Source organism: Schistocerca piceifrons, chromosome X (genome assembly GCF_021461385.2).
Source record: "Schistocerca piceifrons isolate TAMUIC-IGC-003096 chromosome X, iqSchPice1.1, whole genome shotgun sequence".
NCBI classification, from domain to species: Eukaryota; Metazoa; Arthropoda; class Insecta; order Orthoptera; family Acrididae; genus Schistocerca; species Schistocerca piceifrons.
In genome coordinates, this window is record NC_060149.1 from 718551353 (window position 1) to 718567316 (window position 15964).

Consider the following 15964-nt stretch of genomic DNA (forward strand, 5'->3'; position numbering starts at 1 on the left):
TAAGACGTAACCCCCGATGTTGTATGGAGTTGAGGCGGCGTAAGATGGGCGGCCGTGCAGAGGAGCTCCCATAATCCAGCTTTGAGCTGACGATCGACCGATATAGGCGAAGCAGGTCGGTTCAATCTGCTCCCCACGACGTACCTCTGAGAACACGGACATTTAGGGAACGTGTACAACGGGCAGCCAAATATGACATGTGGAGACCAGCTAAGTTTCCTGTCAAATGTAAAACCTAAAAATTTTGCTGTCTCCACGAATGGGAGAGCAATGGGACCGAGATGTAAGTACGGTGGGAGAAACTTTGTAGCGGCAGAAGTTAATACAGACCGTCTTCTCGGCAGAAAAACGGAAGCCATTGGCCACATTCCAGGAGTAAAGACGGTCAAGACAACGCTGAAGACAGTGCTCCAGGAAACATGTACGCTGCGCGCTGCAGTAGATGGTAAAATCGTCCACAAAAAGGGAGCCTGATACATCAGCTGGGAGCAATCCATTATTGGATTGATCGCTATGGCGAAGAGAGCGACGCTCAAAACTGAGCCTTGTGGCACCCCATCCTCCTGGCGAAAGGCGTCGGACAGGACAGAACCCCCACATACCCTGAACTGTCGATCTATTAAAAATGCACGAAGAAAAAAGAGGGACGCCACCGCGAAGGTCCCGTGTATGATCGGTGCGGAGAATGCCCGCCCTACAACAGGTGTCTTAGACCTTCTCCAAATCAAAGAACACAGCCACTGTCTGGCGCTTCCGCAGGCAGTTATTCATAACGAAGGTCGACAAGGTAATCAGATGGTCAACAGCAGAGCGGCGCCTACGAAATCCACAATGTACATTGGTAAGTAGGCGTCGAGATTCGAGCAGCCAAACCAAACGAGACGACACTTAACCATTCGCTCCATCACCTTACAGAGACAGCTGGCAACTGAAATGGGTCGATAACTGGAAGGCAAGTGCTTGTCCTTCTCCAGCTTAGGAATCGGGACAATAGATTCGCGCCAGCATGTGGGAACACGGCCCTCAATCCAGATGCGATTATAAGTGCGAAGAAGAAAACCTTTACCCGCAGGAGAAAGGTTCTTCAGCATCTTAATATGAATAGAATCAGGCCCCAGAGCGGAGGACCGTGACCAGGCAAGTGCATTTTTGAGTTCCCGCATGGTTAATGGGGCATTATAACTTTCACGATTCGAAGAGCAGAAGTTAGGTGGCCTTGCCGCCTCTGCCTGTTTGCGGGGGATGAAGGCAGGGTGGTAATGAGTGGAGCTCGAAACCTCTGCGAAAAATCGGCCGAAGGCATTGGAGACATCCTCGGGGGCCACAAGGACGTCATTCGCGACCGTCAAGCCAGAAACTGGTGAGTGGACCTTAGTGCCAGATAGCCAGCGCAGGCTACCCCAGACAACAGAAGGAGTAAAACTGTTGGAGCTTGTGAAAGCAGCCCAACTGGCTTTCTTGCTTTCTTTAGTAACAAGACGACATTGCGCGCGTAATCGTTTATAATTAATACTATTCGCCATCGTAGGGTGGCGTTTAAAGGTGCGTAAAGCACGTCGACGAGCATGTAATGCGTCTCTACATGTTGCGGTCCACCAGGGGACCGGTACACGACGTGGAGAAGTAGTATGAGGGATGGTGGAAGAAAAGATCCCCAGTCTGCTTTGGAGATGTCCCAACTATTTAAGCATGGAGATCGGTATGATGCATGTGATGGATAACACAAGGGAAGTGGTCGCTCAAATACGTATCAAAGAGCGTACTACTCAAACCGGTGTGCAAGTTGGGTAGTACATATAGAGAGGTCTAAATGGGAATAGGTGTGAGGTGTGTCAGGAAGAAAAGTAGGGGCACCAGTATTAAAGCAGACAAGTTTGAGGTGGTTGAAAATGTCTGCTAACAGGGAGCCTCTTGGGCAGAATGCTGGAGAGCCCCAAAGGGGATGGTGGGCATTGAAGTCTCCAACAAAAATGGTGCAGGTAGCTGAGCAATAATTTGCATCATGTCTGCCCCAGTAACGGCAGGCGACGATGGAGTGTACACAGTACAAATGGAAAATGTGAAAGTGGGGAGAGTAATTCGGACGGTAAGTGCCTGCAGACCGGTGTACAATGTGACTTGATCATAGTATGTATCATCCCGGACCAGCAACAGAACCCCTCCAGGAGCTGGAATACCTGCCACAGAGGGTAGGTCAAAATGCACAGAGGTGTAGTGTGCCCAGTCAATACGATCACATGGGCGTAGCTTCGTTTGCTGGAGAGCTACTAAGAGCTGACAGTGCAAGCATAGCAGCAACTTCAAGCCCTCTCGGTTGGAGGGAATGCCGCGAATATTCCAATGAAGAAGTGCCATCGTGAGAAGAAAAAGAAAAAGGGGAAGCAAGAAGGGGTCACCTCCAAGGCCGCTGAGGACCTGGCTTCGAGCGAGCACCGCCGCCACTCAATAGGTGGCGAGTCATAGTCCATTTGTTCAATATGTTCGTCGACCATCTTGTTAAGATGGCCGGGAGGGGGAGCTTCCTCCACCGGTGAACGACCAGATGTTCGGCTACCAGCGGTGCGGCCAGGCGAAACGGATGACGGCCTGGGGCGACAACCGCTGGGTGGCGGAGGAGAAGAAACGCGCCGTGGGAGAGAAGGAGAACTTTGCTTTCTATGAGCCTTCTTGGAAGGTCGTTTGGCGGAAGTACTGGTCGATGGCTGGGAGTTCGGGGTACGTAGGAAGTCTTCACGGGATGGTTCCTTCTTGAAGGCCTGTGCATCTGACTTCTGGGTCAGAGACTTGGCAGTAGCTGGTGAAGGTGCTTGTGTCTTAAGGGTGACGGGAGGAAGAAGAGACGTTGACCGGGCGATCTTAGCACTGGCCGAACGGACGACCGTAGCACTAAAGGCCAGATCGCATGTGTGTCGACACCTCCCTGCTAGGCCGAGGAAGGTACCGTATTTCCCCGCTGGGAGCAGCGTGGGCTTCCTACTAGCTAATAGCTTGCGAGCAGTCGAGGTGGACCCTTTCTCTTTGACCCGAATTTCTTGCTTACAGCGTTCATCCTTTTCGATGGGACAGTCGCAGGAGGACACTGCATGGTCACCCTGATAGTTGACAACGAGGAGACGAAGGTGGACAGTCACCCTCATGGGCGTCCCTGCCACAAGTGACGCATTTAGCCGAATTAGAACAAGAATGGCGGGTGTGATTAAAACGCTGACACTGGTAGCAGCGCGTAGGTGCCGGGACATAGGGGCGAACACAACCTCGTAGCCCGCTGTGATGCGCGACGGCAGCTGAACACTGTCAAAGACTCAAAAGTATCCGGGTCGGTACAAGGTCATTGTCGACCTTTTTCATGAGCCTATGGACAACCGTCACGCCCTGCTCATTGAGGAAAGACTGAATTTCCTCGTCAGTCAATCTGTCGAGTGATCTAGTAGATAGCACACCACGCGACGAATTCAAAGTGGGGTGAGCCTCCACCCGGACAGGAAACGTATACAGGAGTATGGCCCAAAGGAGTTTTTGTGCCTGAAAGGCGCAATCAGTTTCCAACAACAAGATACCGTTACGCATCCTGGTACAAGACAGGTCCAGCTATAGCATCTACACCCTTCTAAATAACGAAAGTGTTGACAGCTGAAAAATCCTTTCCGTCCTCAGATCTAGAAACTACGGGGAACTTTGGGGCAGGCGGTAGTACTTTTGTCACTGGTATTCTGAACGACGGATTTATACCGCACTGTCAATGCCGTTAGCAACAATTTCCTCCAGCAATATATCTGAAATACATCTACACTCTTGTGCCTATTTGTTTACTGGCACTGTATGCCTATGGCATTCCGTATGTACTAATGTTCCAACTATTCCGCCTAGTACGGAACGGCTAGTGAGTCTTAGCTTATTACTTTTCTGTCAAACTGAAGGGTGCTGTGCTAAGTCGGTACATATGGATCACTCTGCAGTGGCCCCACTGGTATACTGGAACACATCGTAATTGGCACTATCTGAGATTTCTATCCGCTTTCTTCTGACGTTTCTCTTAATCTCTTAAGGTGAATGCCGGAATGGTTCCTGTATAAGGGCATGACCAACTTCCTTTCCCACCCTTCATTAATCCGGTTTGTGCTCCTGCTAACGACTTATCTCGATGTGACGTTTAACAATCTCACTTTCCCATCTGCTTGCCTGACTGTTGAAGGTTGCACGAAGGACTCGTTCCGTAGACTTCATTTGTTTGCTTAACTAGCAGAACCATTAAACTCTGCTGACTTCTGCTCTTATGGAGTCTCGCCCACTTCCACCAGCCTTCAGTTCTAAATTTCTGGGCTGTTGCTAAGACACTGCATATAATTATCAGCTTGTTTTCTTTGGTGACACTGACAACTAACTATCCCCTCCCTGTTGAAACCGAGCTTTTCCTCTACCACCTCGTTCATGTAGCTAACTATAACTTTTGACATCTGCAAATCCCTTTACGCCAAATATGAGCAGATCACGCTGGAATGGTTCTGTATTTGTGGCTGTGCGAGGAGGAATGTTTCCAGGTTGATGATTGCTTTATGTGATTGTCGATCTACTGCACAGCAGTGTAGGGAGTGCTCTAACCTCGGTGCAACAATACATCCTTAAGGATTAAATACTAGCTGATCAGTCTCCAGCACACATTACGCATGTTCCACTGGCAGTATGCAGACCAATGTGAGGAAGCTGACTATCCTGGGCGAAGAACCCGAGTTTTCGAAACGTCATCTGAAATGCCTGCTTTAAGGTGAAACAGAATGACCCGTTTCTGGCGCCCCGCCTTCCTACCCCACCCCCAACCCCCTACGTTTCCATAACTAGTGCATACTACTGGATGAGATTTCATAGTGTCTAGACCCATTATTTTTCTCATGGCTCCAAGACCTGAAATGTCTTTCCACTATTTCGCATATTAAGGCATTAAAGCAATAATTCGGCTTACAGTAACGTTCCATGTAGTAATTTTCATCGACAGACATGCTTCCATTCTCCCACAGAGGTACCAGTTCAACGATGGTCACATCGAACAATTAACTAATGTCGTTACGTTTTTAGACTTGGCATTCAACGGCAGATATGTTTATCGAAGGTTTTTTTTTGGTAGGGTTTAAGGGCGCTCAACTGCTGAGGTCATTAGCGCCCAGTCACTGGTGTTAGAGCACATGGAATCTGCTAAAACTCGAGGGGATGGGGGGACATCAGAAGGACCTGACAAAGATGCAGATAAAATAAGTAAAAAGGTTAAATGTCTTTGGACAAGCCAGTTAAAGTTATAAAACGCAGAATACGAGCAGCTGCTCGAGCGTCATCAGCTAAAACATCCGGTAAAGTAGATGGCAGGGACAGGATAACACGAAATTGACTAAAACGGAGACACGACAAAATATGGCGCACTGTTAATGCCTGACCACAAGGGCACTGCGGGGCTGGGTCACCGGAGAGCAGGTAGCGGTGGCTAAACCGGCAATGCCCAATCCGCAACCTGGTCAGAAGGACCTCCTCGCGCCGAGATGGTCGGGAGGATGTTGTCCAAGCAGTTGGGAGCGGTTTTACTGCCCGGACCTTGTTTCCTTGGAGGGATGACCAAGCATCCCACCACGACACAAGCCTCTTACATACATCCCCACGAACGTCAGATGACGGGACACAATGGGAGGCTGGCCGAGGCAGGAGGACTGCAGCCTTGGCTGCAGCATCCGCAACCTCATTCCCAGGCACTCCTACATGTCCGGGAACCCACAGAAAGCTGACAGAACCACCATTATCAGCGAAAGAATGGAGGGACTGCTGTATCCGTTGAATCAAGGGATGGACCGGATTAGGAGCTCCAAGGCTCTGAAGAGCACTGAGTGAGTCAGAGCAGAGTACATACGATGAATGGCGGTGGCGGCGGGCATACTGAACGGCCTGATGGAGAGCAAAAAGCTCGGCCGTAAAGCTGGAACATTGGTCGAGGAGCCGGTATTTAAAGGTGGCGGCCCCGACGACAAAGGCACAGCCGACACCGTCGTCAGTTTTGGAACCATCGGTGTAAATAAAGGTGTGACCGGCAAGTCGAGCACGAAGTTCGACAAACCGTGAGCAATACACTGCAGCCGGAGTACCCTCCTTCGGGAGTGAGCTGAGGTCGAGATAAATAGGAACCGGAGCCTGGAGCCAAGGTGGTGTCGGGCTCTCACCCTCTCTGAAGGTGGTAGGGAGGGCAAAATCCAATTGTCGAAGCAGGCGACTGAAGCGGACTCCGGGGGGCAGCAGGGCAGACACATACAACCCGTACTGACGGTCGAGAGAATCGGCGAAGAAGGACTGATAAGAGGGGTGGTCGGGCATTGACAACAGCCGGCAGGCATACCGACACAGCAGTACGTCGCGCCGGTAGGTCAATTGTAATTCGGCAGCTTCAGCATAAAGACTCGACGGGACTAGTGTAGAAGGCTCCGGTCGCAAGACGTATCCCCCGATGGTGGATGGAGTTGAGCCGGCGTAAGAGAGGGCCGAGCGGACGAGTAGACGAAGCTCCCATAATCCAGCTTCGATCGGACTATGGACCGATACAAGCGAAGCAGGACAGTGCGATCCGCTCCCCAAGATGAACCGCTAAGAACTCTGAGGACATTAAGGGAACGTGTACAACGGGCCGCCAAATAAGAGACATGTGGAGACCAACACAGTTTCCTGTCCATCGTGAGCCCTAGAAACTTAGTTGTGTCCACGAATGGGAGACCAACGGGACCGAGATGTAAGGATGGCAGAAGGAACGCTTTATATCGCCAAAAGTTGATACAAACCGTCTTCTCTTCAGAGAACCGGAAGCCATTTGCCACCCTCCATGAGTAGAGGCTGTCTAGACAACGCTGAAGGCAGCGCTCCAGGAGGCATGTTCTCTGGGCACTGCAGTAGATCGCGAAGTCATCGACAAAGAGAGAGCCTGAGACATTAGGTGGAACGCAATCCATGATTGGATTGATCGCGATGGCAAAAAGGGCTACGCTCAAGACGGAGCCCTGAGGCACTTCGTTCTCCTGGAGGAAGATGTCGGACAATACGGAACCCAGACGTACCCTAAACTTTCGCTCCGTTAAAAAGGAATAAAAAAGGGGCAGGCGACCGCGTAAGCCCCACCTGTGCATAGTGCGGAGGATACCTCCTCTCCAACAGGTATCATAAGCCTTCTCCAAGTCGAAGAACACGGCTACCGTTTGGCGCCTTCGCAAAAAGTTGTTCATGATGAATGTCGACAAGGTCACAAGGTGGTCAACAGCGGAGCGGCGGCGACGAAAGAAGCATTGGACATTATTAAGTAGTCGTCGAGATTCAAGAATCCAGACTAACCGAGCATTAACCATGCACTCCATCACCTTACAGACACAGCTTGTAAGAGAAATGGGGCGGTAACTAGAAGGAAGGTGTCTATCCTTCCCGGGTTTGGGTATAGGAACAACAACGGCGTCACGCCAACGCATGGGGACTTGACCTTCGGTCCAGACGCGATTGTAGGTACGAAGGAAGCAAGCTTTTGCCCGCCAGAGAAAGGTGTGCCAGCATCTGAACGTGAATGGCATCTAGCCCCGGAGCAGAGGACCGGGACAGTGCAAGCGCACGTTCGAGTTCCCGCATAGTAAAGGGGGCATTATAAGTTTCCAGATTCAGCGAGTGGAAGGAAGGTCGCCGAGCCTCTTCTGCCTCTTTCCTGGGAAGGAAGGCAAGATGGTAATGGGCGGAGCTTGAAACCTCCGCGAAAAAGCGGCCAAAGGCGTTGGAGACAGCTACAGGATCAACAAGGACCTCATTACCTGAGGTCAGGCCAGGTACTGAGGAGTGGGCCTTAATGCCCGACAGCCGGCGCAGGCTACCCCAAACGACGGAAGAGGGAGTAAAACTGTTAAAGGAGCTGGTGAAAGAGGCCCAACAAGCTTTTTTGCTGTCTTTGATGACTCTACGGCTTTGCGCTCGGAGTCGTTTGTATTCAATACAATTCGCCAACGTAGGATGGCGGCGAAAGGTGCGTAAAGCACGTCGTCGAGCACGGATAGCGTCCCTACAAGCCTCGTTCCACCAGGGGACGGAAACGCGACGTGAAGAAGTAGTAGTACGAGGAATGGAACGTTCGGCAGCATTGATAACAGCCGTGAGGTATTCGACCTGACTGTCACAACTGGGAAAATCGTGGTCCGGAAAGGTCGCCAGGGAGGAGTAAAGTCCCCAGTCAGCTTTCAGTATGTTCCAGCTCGAAGGACGTGGGGATGGGGTGTGGTGCAGGAGACGAACGACACAGGGGAAGTGGTTACTCGAATAGGTGTCAGAAAGGACATACCACACGAACCAACGGGCAAGAGTGGCAGAACAGATCGAGAAGTCCAAGTGGGAGTAGGTATGAGTGGAGTCCGAGAGGAAAGTCGGGGCGCCAGTATTGAGGCAGACAAGATTGAGATGGTTGAAGACATCCGCCAAGAGGGAGCCTCTCTGACAGGATGCAGGAGAGCCCCAAAGGGGATGATGGGCATTGAAGTCGCCAAACAATAAGAACGGCGGTTGAAGCTGAACGATCAGGTGCATCATGTCAGCCCGACTAACAGCAGATGACGGTGGAGTGTAAATGGTACAAACTGAAAAAGTAAAAGCAGAAAGAGTAATGCGGACAGCTATTGCTTGGAGTGGGGTGGTCAATGGGATGGGATGGTAATAAACATCGTCCCGAACGAGCAACATGACCCCACCATGAGCTGGGATACCGTCCACAGGGGTGAGGTCATACCGCTCCGAGGTATAGTGAGTAAAGGCAATACGATCAGTCGGGCGCAACTTGGTTTCCTGGAGACCAAGGACGAGCGGACAGTGGAGGCGGAGGAGCAGTTGTAATTCCTCCCGATTAGATCGAATACCTCTTATGTTCGAATGAAACAACGCCATCGCTAGTCAAAAGGTTGGGGGAACGAGACGGGGGAAGAGCTGGTCACCTCGATGGCCGCGGAGGGCCAGGTTGCGAGGGAACAACGCTACAACCGATGGGAGGCGGATCCGGTTCCATCGACTCGTCAACAGCCGCGGCCGCTGTCCCTGGTTGTGTAGGAGGGGCCGCATCATTTGCCGACGAAAGGCCGGCGGAGCGCCTGGCAGCAGAGCGTCCCGGCGAAACTGAGGACGGCCGGGACCAGCGACTCACGGATGGAGCGTCAGACGAAACGCGCCGGGGTGGAGAGGGGGATAGAGACTACTACTTGGAAGGCCGAGGAGGCACAGGGATGGTGGGCTGGACCCGAAGAAGGGACCCGAAGAAGGTCCTCATGCGCGGGGTCCGTTTTGGAACGCCGGACCTCGGAAGCTGGGGTCCGGAATGTTGCCCCGATGGACGCCTGAGAAGAGGATCGCTTGTCAGGTGGCGTGGGGGGGGGGGAGGAGGAGGAGGAGGAGGAGGAGGAGGAGGAGGAGGAGGAGGAGGAGGAGGAGGAAGGGTGGCCCCTGGGGCAGAGGGGGTGGGGGCCACAGGGGAAGGAGGATTTGGAAGGGAGGGATTTGGGAGGCGGAGGCAGAGCCCCCTGATGGGCGGAGGACGCGGAGGGGGGACAGGATAGGGGTGAGGATACCGCAGAAGGAGTGGACACAACTGAGGCGAATGAAGTGGTCAATGACATGGGATGGAGGCGGTCGTACTCCTTCCGGGCCTCACAATAAGAGAGCCAATCCAAAGTTTTGATTTCTTGTATCTTCTCCTTCTGATATGCGGGGCAGTCTGAGGATCTAGGCGAGTGGACGCCAGGACAATTAACGCACCGAGGTGGTGGGGTGCATGTATGTTCCTCACGAAGAGGACGTCCACAATCGCCACGAAGGGGCTCAGCCTCACACCGTGATGACATGTGCCCGAAGCGCAAACACCTAAAACAGCGCATAGGAGGCTGGACGTAAGGGTGCACGTCACACCGGTAGCACATCACCTTTACCTTCTCCGGGAGAACGTCCCCCTCGAAGGCGAGGATAAAGGCCCCGGTGTCGATGCGACGGTCTTTGGGGCCGCGCTGGACTCGCCGGACGAAATGCACGCCTCAGCGCTCCAGCTTGGCCCTGAGCTCCTCATCAGATTGTAGCAGGAGGTCACGATGAAAAATAACCCCCTGCGTCCTATTTAGTGCCAGATGTGGGACAATGGATACTGGGATGTCCCCTAGGCGGTCGCATGCCTGGAGCGCCGCCGACTGTGTGGCGGAGGTGGTCTTGAGAAGAACGGACCCTGAACGCATCTTGCTGAGAGCCTCGATTTCCCCGAAGACGTCCTCAATGTGCTGAACAAAGAACATGGGCTTGGAGGTGGCGAACGTCCCCCCATCGGTTCGGGAACAGACCAAATAGCGGGGGAAGTACTTCGCCCCAAGCCGGCGGGCCTGTCCCTCCTCCCATGGAGTGGCCAAGGGGGAAAGGGCAGGAGAACCAGAACTAGAAACGGTACCTTTTCTTTTGAAAAGCTCGGCCGCAGAGCGACCTGATACATGTTGACGTTTCATCTGCGAAACGTCCGCCCCGATACCACCCACTCCGACCAGGGGCTCTCCCCACGGGCGCCACCCAGCCGCAGCAAGGGCCACCTGGCAGGATGACCATTGCCGGGAGTCCTGATGCCCCAAGGAGACGGGCATCTACTCCTTGGCCGACATGGGGAGGGTGCAGCTCAGGTATCGGCAGTATGATCCCTGTGTTGTCAGGGGGCTACAACCTAGAGGGTACATGACGACCCCACCACAACGGGCTGGCTACCGTGCTGGATTTCTGGTGCCATGGAAAGTCTATCATGATCGCTGGTGCAGATGGAGATGCACGATGGGCGTAACTTTGACAACCCATCACGCGTTGAGGCCCAATTTGAGGAATAGTGGGTATGGTTACAACGCCAGTGCAATGCTGAGTGCCAAGGTTTTAGTGCACTTAGGACCAGTGGTACACCATGTAAGGTGTCCTTCCCCAAAAGGCTCGTACTTCTGTAGAATTTTGAAAAATGGAGGTCAAACCCCAAGGGGGACCATCAAATGGAAGGCCGAAACGGTTGAAACTCCTTTTAGTCGCCTCGTACGACAGGCAGGAATACCGCGGGCCTATTCTAATCCCCGGACCTGCAGGGGGGTTTATCGAAGGTGCAACTAACATAAGGTACACGAAGCTCAAGATGACAATTTAGCACTACACAGGTTCTCAGCGAACTCTTTAGCCACTAAGTGGCACGATGAGACCACCACCACCGTGTAACGGTAATTACCTGTAGAAATTTTTAACTGGTGCAGAAATCACATCCACTGATGTGGACAAATCTGTGATGACTGGACCCCAGAGAACATCCGGTACTCTGTAGTAGTCGTCGTCGTCGTCGTCGTCGTCGTAACTGTGTGCTGTGCCATCACCTGGTACTGAAAGCCCTGAGAAGCGTAGCATCCCACTGCCTGGGATTGGTTGCAAGGATTCTGCATCTGTAGTAGCGAGGCCTGTGGTGCCGCCAGTACTGTGATGGGTAGCCGTCTGGGAACGCACTGTGCGTGCTGTCCCCACGTCGAATCGTTGAACGAGGGCGATCTCCACGTCGAATCACAGGTTGAGGGCCGTGGTAAGACCTTTATGGGTAACCTCCTGGGAACGCAATGAGAGTGCGGTCTACACGTCGAATCACCGAATGGGGGCGTACTCAACGTCGATTCGTTGAAAGATTGCGACCTCAACGTCGATTCATTGAACGAGGGGCTGCACAAAAATGAATTCCGCATCGTTGATGACAGTGGGCTGGAGGTCGCTAAAGGCTGCATTTTAGATGTCTCGTTGCGTAGATCCGATGTCTCCTGGAGCTGTGAAATCGAAAAATTGTGCTTTGTGAAAATATTACTCGACAGTCACTTATCAGTAAATTAGTGAACAGTTACGTTATGTACAATGGTTTTTAAGCGTATTGATTGTTTGCCTAAACATGAACGATGTAGATGGCTCTGTAAGTGAGAAAATTTGTTTTCCTTTGACGCAATCTTATTTGAATATTTGCACACCATCTCATTCCGCGTAAGTCCTAAAATGAGCGCACGTTTAAAGTAACAAGAAAGTGAATGGTGGTCCGTATATAGACTTAGCAATAGATCGTAACATAGCTTACTGGAAACGCAGTTAAAGTAATTCGTGTAGCTTCATTTGCTTCTTTGAATTTCGTCACAAAACTTAAGCGTTATGAAGCATAAATGGCTCTCTAGGAATGAATGTATTAATAGTAAAACAATGTGTGACCACTGACATTCATTCGAATTTCTCACCATCTTCATGCCTTACGTGTTTTCAACATATACGTTAAAAATTAAGTGTACTATAACTGACAAACTTCAAGCAATCCTTGGCAAACATTAAATTACTGATTCAATGAACCGATTCTACGATAAAGTTTACATCAACATCAAGATAATTTTATGACTACCTACACAAATATCCGTGAACGTCCAGTAGAATTTCCGACGGAAGTTTCAACGTATACGTCCAGCTCTACAGCTGAACTCCGCAAGCCACCTTGTTTGGTGAGTGTTCTTTGTGTAGCAGCATCTCTTTGCCTCTTCCAGTTTCAGTTGCGTAATGCTAGCGCTGGTAAGCTGCCTCAAGAGTGTCCCCACATCCTTCCCATGGCGCCCAACCCTTCCCCCAAAATCAGTAAAATACCCAAAACTACAATTTGATGTCATCACCTGACAAAAAGCTTTAAGTTAGAGCGCTTCATTTTCCTCAACTGTTTTAATACCCTAGTGTCCTCATGGTACTGAACACATTAGCAGTATTGAGCATCCTACTGCAAGGGTGAAAACAAGGCATTGTTGCTCTGCAATGGGGAAGTAAACTGCACTGTTACGCCCAAGATTACGTTCTCATTAACTACGAACACCAACGACTGCTACCATACAGATGTAACGCGACGGGCCGGGACTTTGGAATTTTATCGAAGGGACTACATATCAGGAAATGCAGCATGAACGGAATAAGTGGGTTGGTTGGTTGTTTGAGGTTTAAGGGACCAAACAGCAAGGTCATCAGTCCCTTGTTTCAAACATGCTCCATTCCGCTAATGGGACATCTCAGTAAAGTCAGAACAATAAAACGGAAAAAGGTAAAAAAGTAAAAGGGCAGTCATGTTGTCATTGGTAAAAAACAAAATGAGGGAAGTCGGCAAGAACGAACCCAACACGATGCTGAAGCAGCATAGGCAAGACCAACTGTGACTTAAAAGGTGCAACCGCTAGAATGTAGAAATACGTATGGTTGGTTGTTTGAGGTTATAGGGACCAAACAGCAAGGTCATCAGTCCCTTGCTTCAAATAGACTCCATTCTGCTAACGGGACATCTCAGTATAGTCAGAAAAATAAAACGGATAAAGGGGAAACGTAAAAGGGCAGTCACGTTGTCATTAGTAAAAACAAATGAGGGAAGTTGGCAAGAGAACGAACCCAACACTATGCTGAAACAGCATAGGCAAGACCACCTGTGACTTAAAACGTACAACTGCTATAATGCAGAAAGTACGTATGGGAATAGAAAAACTAACCAAGCCTTAAAAAGAAGGGGTAAAAATAGAGTAAAAGGGAAAGAAAAGAGGATTCCGGTCAGGGAGGTGAATCGGGAATCTCTGAACACTGCCTACAGTGGGAGACACCCAAACACTCACCGCCCTGCCCCAACACCAGAGGGAGATTAAAAACTTTAAAATTGAGAATAAAAACCACTCTCCCGGAGGAAACCTAGAACCAGAGAGACCATCCGGGAATCGTCAGCCAACATCAAAGTGTGGGGGAGTCTGTACTTAGCACGCAGAGCCAAAAGGGGGCATTCAAACAAAATGTGGGCCACTGACTGGAAGGCTCCACAACCACATAGCGGGGGTGGCTCATCACGCAAAAGAAAACCATGGGTCAGCCTGGTATGGCCAATGCGGAGACGACAGTGTGGTTGAGTCCCTGCGGGAGAGGCTAAAGGAAGAACGCCATGGGCCTGTATTCACCTTAATGGCACGAAGTTTATTAGACAGTGGAGTAGCCTCCCAAGAATTGGCCCATGACTGTGCAAAGTGGGATTTGATGTGAAGCCGTAAATCCGCTGCAGGAGGGGTTACGGAAAACGGGGGGTAAGTAACTGCTCCCCCAGCCAAACGATCAGCGAGCTCATTACCCGGGATACCCACATGGCCCGGGACCCATAAGAAGTCAATGGAACAAGCAGCACGGTGAAGATCAGCGAGACGGTCATGGATGGCAGAGACCAAGGGATGGCGCGAAAAACACCGGTCAATAGCAAGAAGGCCACTCATCGAGTCCGTACATAACAAAACGCGGTTGTGTTGGGATTGTTTAATAAAGGTAAGGGCCCGGGAAATTGCCATCAATTCCGCAGTAAACACCCCACATGAGGGTGGCAGTAGATGATTTTCCGTTCCAACAAAGGACGTGAAGGCATACCCAACATGATCAGCAGATTTAGAGCCATCAGTGTAAAAAATAACAGCATCCCGAAACTCCCATAAAATTTGGCGGAAAAAGGTACGGAACACCACCGGGGGGATGGAATCTTTCGGTCCGCGGCGGAGATCCATCCGAAGTCGAGGCCGAGGAACTAACCAAGGAGGGGTGGAGGGGAGGGAGCGAGGAAGACAGGACAAAGAAGGAAGCCGAAAATCACGGGTAAGAGACGCAAGGCGCAGGCCAACCGGTAAACCCGCCCGAGGGCGGGAGTCAGGCGGGCGACGTCCATGGTCTGGGAATAGGATACAATAGGAAGGATGAGCGGGAGAAGAACGGATAGTAAGGGCATAAGACACCAGAAGCTGGGACCGCCGAACAGAAAGGGGGGGATCCCAGCTTCAACCAGGAGACTATCAACAGGGCTAGTAGGGAAGGCACCGGTGGCCAAACGGATACCACGATGGTGGACTGGATCCAGCACGTGCAGCGTGGAAGGAGCAGCTGAACCATAAACTTGACAACCATAGTCCAAACGTGACAGAACTAGAGCACGATAAAGACGGAGGAGGAGGGAACGGTCCGCACCCCAGGAGGAGTGGGCAAGGAAGCGAAGGACATTGAGTTTACGGAAACATCCTACCTTCAGGAGTCTGATATGGGGCAGCCAAGTGAGCTTGTTGTCGAAAAGAAGACCTAGGAAACGAAACTGTGGAACCACAGGCAATCTTTGTGCAGCGAGATAGAGCTCTGGATCAGGGTGGACCGTAGTACGGCGACAGAAGTGGACTACCCGCGATTTTAAAGGAGAGAATTGAAACCCGTGGGAGAGGGTCCATGCAGAGGCACGCCGTATAGCCACCTGGAGCTGCCGTTCTGCAGATGGCATCGAGGAGGAACTAACCCAAATGCAGAAATCATCCACATACAGGGCAGGGGCGACCAAGGGACCGACAGAGGCCACAAGTCCATCGATAGCAATGAGGAAAAGGACACTCAAGACAGAACCCTGTGGGATGCCCGTCTCCTGGGTCCGAGGAGAACTAAAAGCAGTACCAACTCGAACTCTGAATGACCGATGGATCAGGAACTGGCGGATAGAAATCGGGAGTGGGCCCCGAAGACCCCACTGATGAAGGGTTAGTAAGATGTTATGGCGCCAGGCCGTGTCATAGGCCTTGCGAAGGTCAAAAAACACTGCAACCAAATGGCGGCGCTGGGAAAAAGCCTGCCGAACTGCGGATTCCAAGCGAAGCAAATGATCGATTGGAGATCGTCCCTCTCGAAAGCCACACTGGTAAGGGGACAATAGATCCCGAGATTCGAGGACCCAAGTGAGCCGACGGGCTACCAGCCGTTCAAGTAACTTACAACCAACATTGGTCAAACTAATTGGCCGATAGCTGTCAACAGATAGGGGGTTCTGACCAGGCTTAAGGACAGGAACCACAATGCTATCCCTCCACTGAGAAGGGAAGTCACCCTGGAGCCAGAT

General features: G+C 51.3%; 1 protein-coding gene across 1 annotated transcript in view; it reads right to left on the reverse strand.

Moving 5' to 3' along the window:
* The window catches only part of LOC124722672 (vicilin-like seed storage protein At2g18540), a 118177-nt gene extending 106744 nt beyond the window's left edge, over positions 1 to 11433 (reverse strand). The window contains exon 1 of the mRNA XM_047247816.1: positions 11261 to 11433. Within this exon, the coding sequence (XP_047103772.1) occupies positions 11261 to 11433 (173 nt within the window). The remainder of the gene's footprint in view (positions 1 to 11260) is intronic.
* Between the last annotated feature and the right edge of the window lie 4531 nt (positions 11434 to 15964).